General features: G+C 42.6%; 1 protein-coding gene across 2 annotated transcripts in view; it reads right to left on the bottom strand.

Moving 5' to 3' along the window:
- Positions 1-18,808, bottom strand: part of PTPRM (protein tyrosine phosphatase receptor type M) — a 746,511-nt gene that overhangs the window by 189,917 nt on the left and 537,786 nt on the right. For both annotated transcript variants that reach the window (XM_004385786.3, XM_012558215.1), the window contains one exon: positions 939-1,090. In XM_004385786.3, coding sequence (XP_004385843.1) covers positions 939-1,090 — 152 coding nt within the window. The remainder of the gene's footprint in view (positions 1-938; positions 1,091-18,808) is intronic.

The following is an 18,808-nucleotide window of genomic DNA, read 5'->3' as shown; positions in this document are numbered from 1 at the left end:
ACACACTGTCCAAACTGATACTGAAGACACGTCTGTGTCTGTGCCTGTAGCTGACAAAATGATGCCGTTCCTTACAGTTCTGAGGGCCCCCAGCCTGTGAGCATTTTTTTAGTAACAGTGATAGCTGCACTTTGATTTCACCCCATTCTGACCAACGTCATGATTATGTAGCCAGGGTCCGGGGCAATCTGTGGGCATGGGCTGTACATGGGTAAAGCAACCCTGACCTTGAACTCAGCATGCCTGAACGACAGTCAGGCACACACCATGGGATTTAGTTCTGGTTTCTGGGAAGACCTCCAGGGACAAAACAATTGTTCTTTTTTAACTTCATGTAATCAATCTAATTGTAAGCTTCCTAAAATAATGCCTGATACCTGGATCACAGGTGGTAGTATGAAAAGGTATTAGCTGAGCTTGGTTGACCCACCTGGTGTGAAATGTATGACTTGGGAAGTTGAAATGCAGTTTAATATATTAATTGTCACTAACAGCTCTACAATCAAGGCAAAACCTGTCAGCTAAACAGATAAACAATTAACTTGTTACTCCCATTTAGTGAATTGTTTCTAACAGGCTTCCCTTGTGTAATTCTACACCTGACTAGCCTACAAACGGGACCTGAACAACACCAGGATGATGACAAGCAGGTGCCTTCCTCTTCAAGAGGCGAGAAACCTTCATGTCACCGCCATTTAAGTTTTTACAGAAGTGGATTTATGGTTCCTGTGCTGACTTGGTCCTGTCACGTTTAGAACATCACCTCCGCTAAGCAACCTATGGGACATATAGATGTTTTCAGGGCTATGTAAGTGACTGGAGAAACCCATATGGCATAAGATTTTTCAGGGAGGTTTTATTTTTTAATTCCCTGGTCGTACCGGGAATCCTGGCAAATGAGAGAGACGTATTAGAAGCAGAGAAGGGCCTGGACTTACACCTCCCGTTCAGGTTGTGCGTGTCCATGAAGGAGAAGGCCTCGTCACAGTTGGTGCCGTGCTCGGCGTAGCTCTTGTCCATTGAGTTCACCATCACAGTCATCTCCTGCCGGGTGCTGCTCATTGTCTCCTTCCGCTTCTTGGCCAGTTTCCTTAGAACAAAAAGGTCCATTATGTCAACATACAGACAGACGGAAACAGAAGCTTTGGCTTGTGTATCACCGGCGCTGAGGGCTAACGCTGGGTGAATTAATCGTATTCACTCACACGTTAATGTACAGTGCCTTCTATGTCAGACACTCTGCCAGGCCTTGGACGTATGGTGATGACGAACACTTGCTGCCCACCCTCAAGGCAACCACAGCGACATTAGGAATTTCCAGTCTAAAACATTACTTCATGTTTCTCCTGCTGAAGCTAAATTAAAATGGCCAATGATCTTAGTGCAACGCAGTTGTAATTTATTTACTAACATACTCCTGAAGCTGTTATTAACGTTTTGCCAAATTGTTGTCTACATTGTCACACTCAGGGTAAAAGAGAAGATCTCTCTAGTCAATATTTGCCAAACAAAACTGAAATAACTCGAGGGTAGACGTAAAAGGCACGCTGTAAAACTAAAGAACAAAACGAGACCAGGGGTTCAGATCTTGTAAGGGAAGTGTGCGTGGCAGGGAGTGGATGAAGACACAGAGGCAGGAAAGGACAAGGAGCTCAGGCCTCTGGAGAACCAGGGGCGCTATGACACTTGGCCAAATCCCAGATGCACTCGAACGAGCTCCCCATCAAGGACGGTCAACCCTCAGGGCAGGACGAAAAGAACTCACGTTGCTGGCGGCCCTGGGAAGAGCAGCGCGGTGCTGGGTCCCCACTGTTCCCTCCCTCCGTGGAACAGAACGCAAAAAGCCCAGGAGAGCAGAACCATCTCCAATTCTCTTGGAGACTTAGCTTATTCTGGCCTCTGCCTCCTGCTCACTGACCACCTGAAGCCCCCCGTAAAGTGACAGCTACCTGGACACGAACCACAAAAACCTACGAGAGACTGACATATAAACAAGCAGATAACGCACATTTTTACAGAGCTTACCACCAGGGTGCTAGAAGACTGTTTTATGTACCAAGACAGTTAAGAACAGAATTAGAGATGCTTAAGGAGAAGGTACAAAGTGAGAAGGTTTAAGAAGACAAAGGCACCATAGTATCAAAAATACGGTCCTGAAATATTCTAACTCTGCCTAAGCACCAAACAGCGTTTAAAAAAGAAGATGGCAGTTATTTCTAGAAAATCATCTTGACTCTGATTGGCCCAGGACACAGCATAATTTCAAATGAGCCACATAATCAAACGCACCACCATATTAGGGGATTGCTAATGCGATGTAAGGCATTTACAACATTAGACCATATGGATAATCTTTACTATCATTTCCAAATGCAACATAATTCAAATGCGTTCTTGCCTGTAGTTATAATAACCTTTTAATTTCATACTTTGAAGGCAGAGGGGATTCATTAATCAGTTGGCCTTTTTATTGCTAAAAGTTTTTGCAAAAAGATACATTTTTAAACAGAAAAATGAAAATCACCTATAGCTTCTATGACAGTGTTAAAGTTACGAAGACTTTGAACAGTAACTGGGGTGACTGCTCTGGGTACTAGCATTCTCTCTTCCCAGTATGCAGACACTTCACGAACCATTTTGTGTGGAGTCCCTTTTCCCAGCCAGCCATGCTGGTCTGAGAGCCAGAGCTGGGCCTTGGATGCTCTTGACAGGTGTTAACAGACAGAAAGGCAGCACCAAGCTTGGCCTCCACAGCTGCAGCTACAATAATACATTTTCTCTCTACTTCTGAATCTGCCAGTTCATTGGAAAAACACACTTAGATCAGGTCTCCCCAGGAACACTGAAGTGGAGGGTTGAGATACTTAGCTCCATAATTCAGGCAAAATGCCTACTTTTTGCTTGCATTTCTTTGATTTGTTTTGGATTGACTGCAACTGCCTCCATTTTCTCTTTTGTTCTATCTATAAAGAGAGGCCTAGTCAACTTCACTACCCTCCCCTTTGCCTCTTCTTGCTCATATTCCTGTAATCCGAAAGGTTTGGAATGACTGCTAGTGTGGGTTTTGCCTTGGTGATGGTGGTGGTGGGTGAGGGTGAGGACGTGGGCATCAATGAAGGATGAGCTTGTGCTGGAAAAGATCTTTCTGATCCTCCATCTGTGTGAACCAGCGTCAGTGCTGTCAAGCTAAACACCTCATTGCTGATCTTCTGTGAGCACAAAAGAACCCTGTCATTTGAGTCTGATCAAATCAACCAGAGGCCAGTCACATCCCCACAGCTTTAAGCTCATATCCATTAAGCACACAACCTATGTCCATGAGCCTCCTTCAAAATCAAGTTCACAGTGTCCTCTGCAAGCCCTCCTGAATGAGCCCTACCCTTTAGCCGTGTTTTCATTCTCATCAAATGTCACAGACACAAACGTCTCAGCAGGGCCAGGCAGGTCATGTGTGTGAGTGAAGCAGGTGTAAGACAATAAGGAGTGGTGGAGACTGGAAAAATTAAAGGGAGAAAGCCAGCTCAGCTCAGGCAGACCATGGCATTCCCAGACTTTCCAAGCTTCAGGAGAAACCAGAAATCCAGATTTTTTCTGAATGCTTTTAATTTTTGTGTTGTTGTAAAAATGACATGGTAGGGGCATCTGACCTCGTATCACTTCACAGGAAGAAAGGAGAATCAAGATCAACAGCCCAAGGCTGATTCCTGTGAGGTGGAGGTCAGGCACGCCTCCTCTCTCTGCCATCTTTACCAGTTCTGACACCAACTGTCCCTCCCATGGCACTCTCTACTCCTCTGCTGGGTTCAAAAATTTGTTGCAATGGCCACACAGAACTTCACAGACCATACTCATAAGTTATAGGGTTTATTAGGGAAGTAGCAGGTTACAACTCAGGTTCAGGAATGCTCAGGATACAGTTCTTCCATCAGGACAGCCTCTTCTCAGCTGTGCCCGCAGGCAGGTCTCTCTCTGGCTCTCAGTCCCTTGCCCTGGCCTCTGCCCTGCGTGGGCAAGTGTTACAAAGCTCTTTTAGCTCTGACGATAAGTACCCAGAGGCCACCCACTCTGCCAGTAAGCCTCAGCCCGAAGGTGCTCAGCTCTAGCTCCATGGGGAGGCAAACCTAGCTCCACCAACTGCCCAAAGGCACTCTACTCCACCAGCAAGCCTCTTGCTCAATGGTGCTCAACTTTCTTGCTCCATGGGCCAGGAAGCCCACCGCGTTGTCAAGCCCCTCATGCCGTCTCCTGCAGTCTCCTTTGGCTTTTTGCTGTTCTTCTGGTTCTGCTGCCGCTGTTCCTCTGCTGCTGCTTCTTGCCATCTCCAGTATTACAGCTCTCCCTCTGTCTTCCACGTTACAGCACCTACTCTCTATCTCTCAGTGTCTCCCTTTAAGCCTAGTGGGATGGCAAAACTGACCAATCCCCTTGTTAGGGTTCCATATACCTATTTGCATGGTCCCACCCAGTCACTTGGTGGGAGTTACAAAACCATAGCGAAAAAGGCTATAGAAAAGTGATCCATTGCCTTGCAGCTGTCAAACAATGCAAATTTAAAAATAAAACAGTACAGGGCTCAAACTGAGCTTGTGTGTGGGCACGGTGCTCTCTGTTAAAACAGCCCTCAGAACTTCAATTTATGGAAGTGGCTGGGAGAGGAAACTAATATATAGCACACAACCATTGTAAGTCAGCACTTCACAAGGGTTATCTCATTTAATCCTAGTGACCCTGAAAGTTAGTTAGTCTTACCTCCAATTGTATAGATGAGGGAGCTGAGTCTCAGAGAAGTAACTTGTCCAAATGGTGGGCCTGGGACTGGAGCCCGAATCTCTGTAATGACTGAATTAATCATTATCATAGCAAAGTATTAGTGGGGAGAGTTTTTCTACAACTGACCTATCAAAAGTAGCCTCCTAAGGTATAAAGTTTTTGAGTCGTTTGAGATTTTTTTCTGTTCTTCTATATATCTCAAATGCTCCTGTCCATAATTACAGCTGGGTGAGGAAGGTTTGATTTAGACTGGGGCTTGGGAACAGCTACGAAGAAGGTGGCGTTTACCCGTGCCGTTTCTCTTTCGGGCTTCTTGTTTCACATCTGTTTTCGTTTTTCAAGTGAAAACTTTGAAAACTATCAGAGAAACTTTGTGAAGTTAGTAACATAAAGTCCTTAGTTCAGGGGAAACTAAAGTTGAAACAGTGTTCTCTGTAATCTTGTCTAAATACACAAGTAAATTTATTTCCCATTTTGATTTTTAACAAGTGGTTTGCCTGAAATATTTTAACCTCTAATCTCCAAACTGGAGCCCTGGCGGTGCAGTGGTTAAGCGTTTGGCTGCTATCCAAAAGGTGGGCAGTCTGAATCCACCAGCTGCTCCTTGGAAACCCTATGGGGCAGTTCTACTATGTCATATAGGGTCACTATGAGTTGGAATGAACTCAACAGTAATGGGTTTGGGGATTTTTGGAATCTCCAAACTTGGACTGAATAAATCTCAAGGCCCTTGGTAACAAAAAACAAGTCGCTACTAACATCAAAAAATAAATCATAAAATATTAGAGGGAGAAAAAAAGCCCCCAAATTTCAAAATAGAATCAAGGTGAGAAAGGAGAGAGACGTGGGATGAATTCAAATTAAAGGAAGGATCCTTCATACTTATTATACTCCAATATTTCTCTCATATTTCTTTTCTGGGGTAAAAATAAAAATCATGAAATGGGAGAAAGGAAAATGAATGGAAACTTCTTGGCAAGTTTCTGTGTACGCAGCAAGTATGGCTCAGAACTGATAAAGTGAACAGTGAAGAATAGACTCTTCAGTGCTGCGTCCTACCGAAGGGCTGCAGGACAAACAGATGCCTCCTAGAGAACAAAGCAGCATGGTTGAAAGCGCAGCAGAACTAACCCTTTCTCTTACTTTCCTCTCTGAAACTGAGCTGAGGGCCAGCTGTGAGAGGAGTAGGAAGGAGCCATGGACACCAGCAGATTCAGGGGGAAAGAATCCAAGCGCCATCCTCAATATGCACACTACTTGCTCTCCTGGCTTACCGCGACAATGCTGGGTCACCAGCGAGCAGGCTGCCCTGGCCCTCCTTTAGGGACCCGCCATGATGGATTGTGTAAACAACAAGGACAGACTTGTTAGCAGTGAGCCAAAGATCACTTATTGGGCATAGAAAAGGTGTCTTCATTTTTTAAGACCATCTGTTGCATATTTTAAATATTTATGGAATTATAAATCACATATAGACATAAGAATGAGAGGGCAAATGGCTTTCAGTCCCTGCTTCTGCAATTAAGTTTGCGCGCAGAGGCTTAATTAAAGGCTGGGGCAAGAGGTGGAACGATGAAGAAGTATTTACTTTTTTTCACAGTTGGGATGAAATAGATATTGGTTGAGTCAAACAATGCATGCTTTATACCAGATTGCCAAGATCCAGCTGACTAAACCTAAATGAGTAAGGGCTGTCACCTTAAGATAGATCTGTGAGAATTACCAGATAATGTTGTTTTTAAAGGTGAAATGTTATGGGAAAAACAAAAACAAAAACCCAGTGGTATGACGTTTCATTATTTCAGCTCACAAAGAACCAGCACGATGGCGGCTGGTAGAAACATGACACGTGAATAAGGAGCACAAAAGATTCTGCAACATTTCAGACGCGCCAGGTACCGACGGAGGAACTCTGCACTCGTTAGTTCTTACAGCCACCCTGTGAAGAAATTACTATTATTCTCCCTATCTCGGTGAAAAGGAAACTGAGGCCCAGAGGCATTAAGTACGTTGTCCGAGGCCACGTGGCTAGAGAAGGAAGTTAGACCTCGGGCACTGTCTTCTTCTGTTTAGATGAAATCAGCTCTGAGAAGCTGCCATTAGCCTCACCATCGGTTGCCTAAGTCTGTATATCCACAGTAAGGGCTGGTTTCTTTGCTAGCTGGGACCTTCTCGTCGTTGACTGAGGTAAGAGTATTCTTCTTATATCTGTGCTGACTGTGTCATCACTTACAAAGCCCACTCGGGCCGTCTCCTCCTGAGGGCGCTCAGTAGGAAGCCTGCTTACCTTTGGCTTTTCATTGCCTAGTAAACAGGCCTATGGCTAATCACAGAGAATAGTTTGGCTTTAAGACAAACCAGGATTCTGATCTTCCTCGGGCCTGCTTCGCAGCTTACCTTTTGACTTGTGATGAGATAAAGTGACAGAGAAAGAAGTAGGCTGGTGTGGCCACCGAGGAGGAACCCTGTGAGCCCCACGTGTTCCCTGCTTCTAGTCAGACTCCTGTGTCCCGCCGGGCGGGCGAGAGCTCTGCTTTGTGAGGGGCTGTGTTCCCGTGGGCTCCTCTGCGCATGCATTGGGGCAGGGCCTCCTAAAGGCACACACAGTCTGTGCTTCACTATCACCCACCCAGAGACCCCCTGAAAGCAACATCCTCCACTCGGGAATGACTCACAGCTGATGTGTGCAGCTAATGTAATCTTCCAAACTAGCTGAAGATTTTGAAAAGTCAGCAGCAGAAATAACAGATGCAGTATCTGTCATCCTTAGTAATATTTTGTATAGTTTTATTCCTCACATCAGGGTAATATGAATCTAGAGGGACTAGAACCAGCAATGGCACAGAAAACATGAAACTGGTACAATCCCCAATCAAGCAAAATGGGAATAAAGCGTCATTAGTGTGAGTGGTTCCCCGCTTATAGTTAGCTTATGGTGCTGAATTCCATGGGTGAATATTATCTTGAAATTTAATGGTTTCAAAAATGTCACTTTGCAGCAAGAGTAAACTGGTATATTGTTGAACTTCCACCAGGCAATAAAGACAAGCGAGAGAGAGGGATTTTTAATGCATGTCATTTTGGTATAGGTTCCTCCAGGTTCCTGTTGATGAAGTTTGTAAAGCTCACCAGAAAATCTGGGTATGTCCCTGTCTAATAGAAACAGGGCAAGCCACTGGGGCAGCATGCAGAAAACAGGAGCACTACAAAATTTCAAGTTGTGTATTGTAATTTAAGGAACGACATTATTATAAAATCCAGGTGACTCCTTGGGTATGCAGAACTAAGTACCCAAGAATCTCATAAACATATAGGATGCAAAGTTTTAAAAAAGCATTCCATTCAAAGTTAAAAATACAGCTGCTGCTGGTTCATTTACGCAGGAGCAAATACAACTGATTCTTAAGTAACTGGCAATGAACACAGTGATGGAAAGTGATTGCTTTAGAAGCACTAGCTAATTTAACCCAGGAAGGAACATCCTGTGCTTGGATTTGGATCTCATTTACCAGGCAGAACAATGTCCCTCAAAGATGTCCACATCCTAACCCTGGAACCTGTGAATATGTTATGTTATATGGCAAAAAGGAAGTAAAGTTATAGATGGAACTGTGGTTGCTAATCATAATTTAAGGTTGCTAACCTTAAAACAGGGAGATTATCCCAGATTCTCTGGGTGGGCACAATCTGATCACGTGACACTTCGGGAGGCAGAGGAGGAGGTCAGAGAGATGTGACATGAGAAGGAGTCAACCTGCCATTGCTGGCTTTGAAGAAGGAGGGAGAGGTCACAAGCCAAAGAAGGAGGATGGCTTCTAGAAGCTGGAAAAGGCAAGGAAACAGACTCTCCCCTCGCGCCTCCAGAAACGAATGCAGACCTGCGGACATGGTGACTTTAGCCCAGTGAGACTGCGTTGGACTTCTGACCTACAGAACCGAAAGATAAATTTGTGTTGTTTTAAGCCACTAAGTTTGTGGTAATTTGTTACAGCAGCAATGGGAAACTAATACAACTGCGTAAAAGCAAGCAATGCTCAGAATTTAAGTATTTTATCACTTACAGGAGTGTCTGATGGCCACTTGATTGTCCACTTGGCCTTTTCTAAAGCACCTATTTATCTATCAACCGCTCTTCCCAACATACATTTTCTTATTGGCTTATCCAAAAAAAATCATCCTTTTATTACTGAAATGCCTTTTCCCTCTTGGAAAAATATAATTACACTCAAATTGAATACTCTAATTATGAATTTTCAAGTTTTTCTTTTTACAGATTAAGGTTTCAAACAAACTAGATTTATTGTAATACTTTGGTATGTTGGTAGTAAAAGGTTCTTTCTTGTTAATAAAAATGTGAAAATCAAATGATTTGGCCTTCACACACTACTTATTTATTGTGAATGTGTGTTTAGAACATTCTGTTGTACCAGGAATCAAAGAAGCTATCAAAGAGTTCTGGGGTCATGTCAAAAGATGAGATATAATGAACATCCAAACACTAATTTCTACAAAGTATTCAAACATTTCATATATGTTAAAAATCTATGAGTTTGTAATGACGCTCATCTTAAGAGGTCATTATGGCGCCAACTCATTCTGAAACTGGTAAATAAAGGGAATGAATCAAACATTTATCTTGAGTTTCCTATATGAACTGTATTTCAGGGTAACCAAACAGTTGAGTAGAGTTGATACTTAATAAATACAGAAGGAATGATAGAATTAGAATGTCACCATACTGAAACCCCTAATAAAATAATGGATCTAGGCAATCATCATCAGTAGCTTAAAAAACCATTAAGTGAAAGGCTGATGTGGAACTTTATAATGGATGGAGCAGGCTGGCAAAACCACAACCCACTAATCAATTTGTGCATTATGTGCTTCCTGACATAATGTGATAGGAAACAAAGAGCTCTACTTACGGAAGATTCTTACCAAAATAAGAAACCTGAATCTGATTATGCCTCTGGTTCCAGTCCCAGTTCACAGGAAATAGATAATAAAATGTCAAATGACGCAACCGCAAGAATACGTCAGCAAAATTCAGAATGTGAGGAATTCTACAGGACAAATGGTTTAGTCAACAGATGGATAAAGTAGGAGGTAAACTAGATGATTCCACGTCACCAAGGTGAAGTGACTTGCCCTGGGTCACAAATAAATCAGGTGTGGGACCAGAACAAGTTCCCACTGTTTTAACTGATTTTTTTTCCAGTGCATTCTGACCAAGACCTCTAGCTTGACAAGCTCAGAGTCAGAACTGACTTTCAAACAGGCAATGTGGTTTCCCCAAGCGCCATGGAAATGTGTAGAAAAATGAATTGAGATGTACATGCCATATGATCCACTGAAGAGCCTGCCCCAAATGCACAGTTCAAAAAGTCTTAATGAGGCTGATTTTCTGAAATAGAAAAATGGCTTTCCTTTTCATTGAGTGCTTCATTCTGAAGGGGGTTCTCCCTTTCCTCATTCACTGTCTCCCCCCTTTTCTTGTGACTGAAGAGTCACATGATTTCAACAAAAAGAGAGAAACGGCGTCTACTCAGGTGGAGACTGTGTGATTCCCAGCAGCAAATAACACAGACATGAAAGATATGTCCTGCAATGTATGACAGACTTTCACGTTATTTTTCTCTAACTAATTAGCATTTTAGCAAAACTGGGCCTAATCATTAAAAAAGCCATCTGCTTATTTAGGAGCTGTCTATGAATAATGCTGGCAACTTTCAGGGGAAAGGTACCTAAACAGGTACTGTGTTTTCTTTTGATTTCTCAAGTAAAGAGAAGGACTCCACCATCTCCCCTGCCTACCCTCACCTAACTCAAACATAATGACCTATTCTATGTCATGCTATGGCATTCTTCACTACATCAAAGGGCTCTGAGGAACAAACGCTGGGTAGAGGCATTTGAAAGCTCCTCTTGTGTGTACTATATATGAGATAGGAGGGTTCGTGGTGTTATTTCATTTCTGAAAGACCTGCTTATTTCCCCACATTCAATGGTATCACGGCAGACAAATACTGGCCTTTGACACAAAGGGAGGTGTTGTCTTGAGTAGTTTGAAAAGTTAAGACTCCTGAGGGGGACGGGCAGCAGAAATGGGTCAAAATCATCTTCAATCAGACACATTTTTTTCCTCCAATCATGTCATTTTGGATTGCTTTGGGGGCCTTGCAATGGGCTATTCTGCTGTGAAAGGTCTCACTGAATCACAGAGGATAATGCTCAGGACATCATTCTGCTAATGGGGTTTAGAGCTAAAGATTACATACGTGAAAAATATCTGTAATGTTTTAGACTGTCTTATAGTGGTTAAGAGCGTGGCTGCTAACCAAAAAAGTCGGCATTTCTAATCCAGCAGCTGCTCCTTGGAAACCCTATGGGGCAGTTCTACTCTGTCCTATAGGGTCGCTATGAGTTGGAATCGACTTGACGGTAACGGGTTTGCTTTTGGTTTTATACGAACTTCAATAGACTTGAAAACCTTTTGCTAAACTATCCACTGAAAAGCTGTGCTAAATTTCTACCCACCAACTCCATGCTACTGACTTGAAGCCTCCCTAACATCTCATTCCGATTAGATACAGTAATTCCCACAAGTACTATCAATGGCTGTAACATTTCAGAGTTGACTCATAATTAGCCAAGAACTTGTAGAAGAGAAAAATTAAGGTGTGAGCTGCCTCTCCTGAAACCCTGCTCCTTCTGTGGAAGACCTTGGAGGTGAAGTGGAGAAGTTTGTTGATAATTCTCAGATAAGAACAGTCATACTGAGCAGGGGATTACATTGTAGGAAAACCAGTCTGACATCAGCCCCTCCTCTCTCCCCTTCCAGATGAAAACGCATTTCACTGAGAAAATGGCAGCAAGCAGGGGAGACTTACCGTGCCGCCCTGACTCTGCTGTCCTGCCTACATCTGTCTCACGTGCTCAGCCAGCTCTGGCTTTCCCTACCAAGTCTCTGCTTCCTCATCTGTAACATGGGCAGAGCACATCACCTTCTTTGTAGGGTGATTATGTGGATTAAATGAGAATACGTGTAATGCATAGTTTCTGATACTTAGAAGGGCCCAACAGATGGGAGGGAAGAATGAAAGGGAAACCTTCTCTAACAGCTTGATGCTGTTTAAACAACACTGTTGTTTCTTCTCATGTATTTGGCTATCCACAAAAGACGTCTTTCACCCTTTCCAGTGTTCATCTGCTCAGCATTTCACAAGCACCCTCTATGAGCCCAGCTTGGTGCTGGTGCTTGGGATACATGGTGAAGATAACAGTCTTGCCTCTGAGAAGCCCACAGGCAGGCGGGAACAACAGCAACACCACCACAAGTTATGACACAGGCTTCACAGAGTCCGAGGTTGTAAACGCTGGATTATAATTTGTATAATGCTTTTCTTCACATCTGTTTCTGGACTATTCTTCCAGGACAAATTCCTCTAATTGCAGTCTGCAAAATGAACATCCTCTCAAATCTACAGGAGCTCAGGGGAAAAAAGGAACCCGAAGAAAAGAAGTTCAAGTCCAAATTAAGCGGAATGCCTCTATTTTTCAAGGGCAATCACTTGACTATTATTCCGCCTGATTATTCCCACTTTGCTCATTGGGGACCATCTCTCCTAAGGGTTTTGTACAGTCTGCTGATGAGTCAACTGCCCTCACTCTGACGGTTCTCATTAATGCTGATAAGGGAGACGCAGTATTTAATAACATCCATCAGGACATAAACGCTCACATTTAGTCCAAAGTAAAATTAGGTATTAAAAACATCAAGAATCTTGGGATAGGGAATTCAAGGGAAGATCAAAGAAAATCCTATTAGAAAGTGCATCAGCAATTACAGTCACAGAGATCAAAACAGATACCCACGAGGTAGATCAAGGTCTGGCTCTTTTCCCCGAAGGAGTCAGACTCGGGAGACTAGAGCTTTCGAAATGCAAAAAGTAGCAGTCATTTAGTGGAGCCATCCAGTATACGTTGTGCTTTTTCCTAATTCTCTCTTGAGAATTGATGCTAATGGTACAGGTCCACACGGGAAATGCCCAGCCCTGACATGGGAACGTCAAGTCTAAATTTCTCAGCCTTTTCAAAATAGCCAGAAGAAATGAATCCCTTTGTGTGTTTTGAGGAGCTCTGGTAACACATTGGTTAAGTGCTGGGCTGCGAACTGAAAGGTTGGCAGACTAAACCCACTAGCCACTCCACAAGAGAAAGATGTGGCAATTTGCTCCTGTAAAAATTACAGCCTTGGAAACCCTATGGGGCAGTTCTACTTTGTCCTATAGGGTCACTGTGAGTCGGAATCAACGGCAGTGGGCAGTGGGTTTTCTACGTGTGTTTTGTGTCTGTGATGACTACCCTGTGTTATACAGAAGGACTCTGATGAAAGACTTGCATTATGTAATGTCTGCACACCCCCCAAAAAGCAGCCTGGTATGCAATTTGAAGAACATAAATTCGGAATCAGTAAAGATACCTCAAAGTTTCTGAAATCATCATTCACAGTTTCCACATTTCCACATATTCTTGGTCCTTCTTCCCCTTCAATTAATACTATGTTTCCGTAGCAATGTCATATTAAATTCTGCTGTTCTTCTTGATAATAATCTAACAATTGTACTATGCAATGTTTCTTCAATGCTTTATAAGGGATACACAGAAGCATTACAACTTCCATAAATTCTGAGCATAGAAAGGAGGCCTTCACTGGATGCAAGGTTGACTTCAGGCATCCACTGAAGGCTCTGTACTGCTCCTGCAGGAGGTGAGAAATTCAACCCCTAAGCCCCCTTCAACACGTCCATACTCTGAGAGAGGAGGCCCTGGCTATGATTATTTCTGGGCAGTTTCTCTCTTCCTGAATTCTAAGTACCAAGAGTGATTATTCTTTTCCCAAGGACAGGTCCTGAAACCCCAGCCACAGAAGACTTGCATTGTACTTGCGCCCCGAGAGCAGCACGCCAGTGTTCCACGCAAGAACAACGGAGAGGCTTAGCTAGGCACCTGCTGCCCCTCAGTGCGTCTTTGTTAAAGCAGCAAAGGACAGACAGCAGTCAGTAAGGCCGCCCCTGCGGGGCTGTGAACTCGGAAGGTGGAGAGGAAAAGGAGGGCCAGAAATCCTTTCTTTCCATTGAGGGCCCCCCACCGAAGTGCAGCAGCTAATCTGCTGTTTATTCAAAACCACCCACAGACATTAATAGACAGTTATAAACTAATTGAGTGTGTCTGTGGTATTGTCTCCTCGCTCATCTTGCTTATTCGATTTAACTCCCTTCGTCTTCCATAAGGCACAGTGTTCCTGCTGCTCAAAATAGTTGCTTGCAGCAAAGAACGCCCTGGAACAACAGGAAGCTGATAGTTTAACTGTTCCTCCAAATTTGTTTGACAAATCTGACATTTAGTGCATGACGTCATGTCGTCGGTAATCTGCAATTTACCCTGGGGCGTGCACTGGATGCTCGTTTTATTTACCTCTCATAGTTAAAAGCGTAATTAATATTCCACTCTGTAACAAAGATGAGAGATTTGACAAACATTGTAATTTAAATTCTCCATTATCGCAAACATTAAAATCAAATATCTTCCTCATGCCCCACTGCATAAAGGACATGTATAGCTGTAATTTAACTTTTTAGGTTTTAATACCACAAACTAATTTCTGCTGTCAGTGTAATGAGCTGGAAAACACAAATCTTGCTGCTCTCTGTGCGGCCACGGGCTGTCAGAGTTGAACCAACGAGACAGACGGCACCAATTTCTTTCAAAGCATATTTCTAATGCACCAGGCAAATTGTATACGTGTAATGTAGTAAATGACGTGATACTATGGATGCCTGAAACCATTTTAAAGGTCAAAAAAAACAGCTGCAAAAATGAAATATTTCCAGAGAGAAACAAAGAAATTACTCTGCTAGTTTCCTAAGGTATGTACGTGCTAGTGATATGGAAACATACAAAGATACTGACCTCAGATGAAACAAAACAAGAACAAGCCCTCACCAGCGCACATGGGGACCTCCTATCGAGCCAGGTGGTCCCTATGCTTCCGTCACTGATACACAGACGTCTCCAGAGCACTAACAGTGGAACAAGGTGACCAGCCTGCTGAAAGAGCTCAGAGAAACACCACCACTATTCTAATTCATGCTAACTTCCATGGAATCTCAGCTTCATAAATTTTACGTGACTGATTAAAAAAATTGTTTTGTAGACTACCTTCAGGCAGCTAAAATGGCTCATTAAACAAGGAAGATAGCCGGGAATTATCAGTAATATACCAAATGTGTATACTATGAATGTGATGTCTTCAGAAAGAATGTAGATGGGGTATTTGTGTTTAATCCCCCCCTTTCCCCCATCGGAGCTGGGCACAGAAGGGGAGGAAGGAAGGAACATCTCAATCACAAAAGGGCTCTGGACACTCTTCCTCCCTGATATCAGAAACCCACCCAAGTGCCCGACTTCTTCACCAGACTTCATTAGTCACTGCCAACTTCAATCGGCTTCAGTTACTGTACACTCAGATCCCAGGAGGAAACGTACTCTCTGCTTCAATTCCAGGCTAAAACAAAGATAAACGTATTCCCTTTAGGAAATGCAAACCAGCATGTCCAACTTATACTAAGATCTCACAACACACAGAAAAGTACATGTAAATATTAACCTTGCCACAGCATTAAATGAAAGAGAGAGGTATTTTTAAGGCAGAAATTTCAATATGGACTAAGAATCAAACACTCTAGACAAAGCTGTTCCATCAGCAAAGCAGTTCTAGACTACAGTACATCCTTTCTTCTCCTCCAGTACATATACAAGAAGCCTCCTAATGACAGACGGGGCGGGGGGGAACTGGTCATTTTCCCAAGCACCCCATCTCAGCTATGTTGGAGGAGTTACTTGATTACTCCTGATGAAAATTAATAGTATATTGGTCTACAGCATTTCAAATGAAGATCTTGGCAGCTCTATATAAAAAACAGCATTAATTTCTATGAAATGCCTGTGATTTCCCATAAAATGCTTAGATATACCCCATGTAAATAATATGTCACCATATGACTCACAGGGTTTATAATGGTTTATAAAGTAGTTGGGTAAAAAATTAAGTCACAATGTATGTGGTATTTAAAATACAACATTTTGAAAAAAATGAACCAGATGACATTTGGTCTTTCAGGAAAAAAAAAGCAAAACCAAAAAAGAGTAAAAACGACTGAAACCAAGTTAAAACAGGTTTTGCAATATGATGACATTGAATTAAAAAGTGTGCGTGTGTGTATGATCCCACTATAGGTAGGAGTAAGTAATTCTAACAGAAAGGCTGACTACACACACAGAGAGAAGTTATAGAGACATCTCGAACATGACTGTAAAGGTTTAAAAGTCAGGGAGACATTTTCAGTTCTTCAGTTCGTCTTTTCTATGCTACACAAACAGACAGATCCACTCCATGGTCTTAGAAATGGAGCATGGCTAACAGGTGTTAGCAGATTAACATTCTTGGACATGTTCATTTTCTTCTGACTGAATTAAAGGAAGGGAACATTTCTGCCTTCTAGGAGTAAAGGGGATTTTCAGAATAAAGACAACTTCAGCACAACTTGTTTTCTTTACCTTAGAGGATATTATGTGCATTGATGACAAGTTTGAAGTATCTGAACTGTTATTTATTGTTCTATGCAGATATGTGGTTTTAGAAATGAATAATTTATTATTTATTTATTGAGATTAATTAAATCAAGAGGCCATAATCCCTTTTCAACCACAAATTCTCCTTATTCACAAGTTTCTTGCACCTAAATTTATATCTCCACATACTTGAAATCCCTGGGACAATTTCAGATACACAGGATATGAATGGCGAGACACTCCTGGTGGGAACAGGTAGAAGGGAGATTTGGGGCTAGAATTCTAAAAGGGAAGTTAAAAATGGAGCAGAAATATAGAGGCTTTAGCCACAAAGCCAATCAACACAAAGGAGACTGAAGCAGAAATCAGGGCCGAGAATTTCACTCTTGTGTAAGGAGGAAGAGGCCCCATCAAGAACTTTGGCACTAAGTTACTAAGGACAGAGCTGAGCTACATATCACGATTTTGTGGGGGTGGGGAGGGGATGAAATAAAATATGTGGTGCAGGTTAAATAAAGGTTCCCCCAAGGCTTTTTCATTCAGAACAGCTAAGTGCCTCTGCATCTCAGGGAACAAGAAGCAGGAGGTGGGACCTGAGGGGAGAAGCAGTCAGAAGAGACTATCTCTGTGTCTTCAATCAGAAAGGCTTTGAACAATTGTCTGTAAGGCCAGTCACGTGGGAAAAGGGCTCTCAACATGCACATATGCAGGAATAAAAGCTTTCCCAAGCACCTTCATGAAATTCTGGGGATGGCAGATCTTGAAAAGTTTCTAGCAAGCAACTGTAAATGACGATTCCTTACTGGTTATTACTGTTGTGTTCCTGTTGTTGTTAGGTGCCATCTGGTTGTTTCCAACTCATAGTGGCCCTGCGTACAATACAACGAAACACTGCCTGGTCCTGTGACATCCTCACAATCAGTGCTATGTTTGAGCCCATTGTTGCAGCCACTCTTTCAGTCCATCTCCTCAAGGGTCTTCCTCTTTTTCACTGACCCTCTACCTTACGAAGCATAATGACCTTCTCCAGGGACTGGTACCTCCTGATAACATGTCCGAAGTATGTGGGATGAAGTCTCCCCTTGCTTGCTTCCAAGGGCACTCTGGCTGTATTTCTTCCAAGATAGACATGTTCGTTTTTCTGGCAGTCCATGGTGTATTCAGTAATCTTCACCAACACCATAATTCAAAGGCATCAGTTCTTCTTCAGTCTCCCTTATTCACTGTCCAGCTTTCGTATGCATATGAGGTGACTGAAAATAGTATGGCTTCGGTCAGGTGCACCTTAGTCCTCAAAGTGACATCTTTGCTTTTTAACACTTTAAAAAGGTCTTTTACAGCAGATTTGTCCAATGCAATATATCTTTGATTTCTTCACCGCTGCTTCCATGGACGTTGACTGTGAATCCAAGTCAAATGAAATCCTTGACAACGTCAATCTTTTCTCCATTTATCATGATGTTGCTTATTGGTCCATTTGTGAGAATTTTTGTTTCCTTTATGTTGAAGTGTAATCCATACTGAGGGCTGTAGTCTTTGATCTTCATCAGTAAGTGTTTCAAGTCCTCTTTGCTTTCAGCAAGCAAGGCTGTGTCATCTGCATAACACAGGTTGTTAATGAATCTTCCACCAATCCTAATGCCACATTCTTCTTCATACAGTCCAGCTTCTCGGATTATTTGCTCAGCATACAGATTGAATAAATATTTTGGAAGGATACAACCCTGATGCACATCTTTCCTAATTTTAAATCACACAGTATCCCCTTGTTCTGTTCAAACGACTGCCTCTTGGTCTACATACGGGTTTCTCACGAGCACAATTAGCTGTTCTGGAATTCTCATTCTTCGCAATGATATCCATAATTTGTTAATGATCCACACAGTGAAATGCATTTGCATAGTCAATAAAACACAGGTAAACATCTTTCTGTTATTCTCTGCTTTCAGTCAAGATCCATCTGACATCAGCAATGATATTCTTTGTTCCACGTCCTCTTCTGAATCCAGCTTGAATGTCTGGAAGTTACCTGTCAATGTACTGCTGAAGCCGCTTTTGAATGATCTTCAGCAAAATTTTACTTGCATGTGATATTAATGATATTGTTTGATAATTTCTGCATTCTGTTGGATAACCTTTCTTCGGAATGGGCACAAATAATGGATCTCTATCAGTCAGTTGGCCAGGTAGCTGTCTCCAAAATTTCTTGGTTTAGACGAGTGAGTACCTCCAGTACTTGTCCATTTGGTGAAACACCTCAATTGGTATTCCATCAGTTCCTGAAGCCTTGTTTTTCACCAATGCCTTCAGTGTATTTTGGATTTCTTCCTTCAATACCATTGGTTCTTGATCATCTGTTACCTTCTGAAATGGCTGAATGTCGACCAATTCCTTTCGGTACAGT

Source organism: Trichechus manatus, unplaced genomic scaffold (genome assembly GCF_000243295.1).
Source record: "Trichechus manatus latirostris isolate Lorelei unplaced genomic scaffold, TriManLat1.0 scaffold00146, whole genome shotgun sequence".
NCBI classification, from domain to species: Eukaryota; Metazoa; Chordata; class Mammalia; order Sirenia; family Trichechidae; genus Trichechus; species Trichechus manatus.
This window is presented reverse-complemented; position numbering and strand designations above follow the sequence as displayed.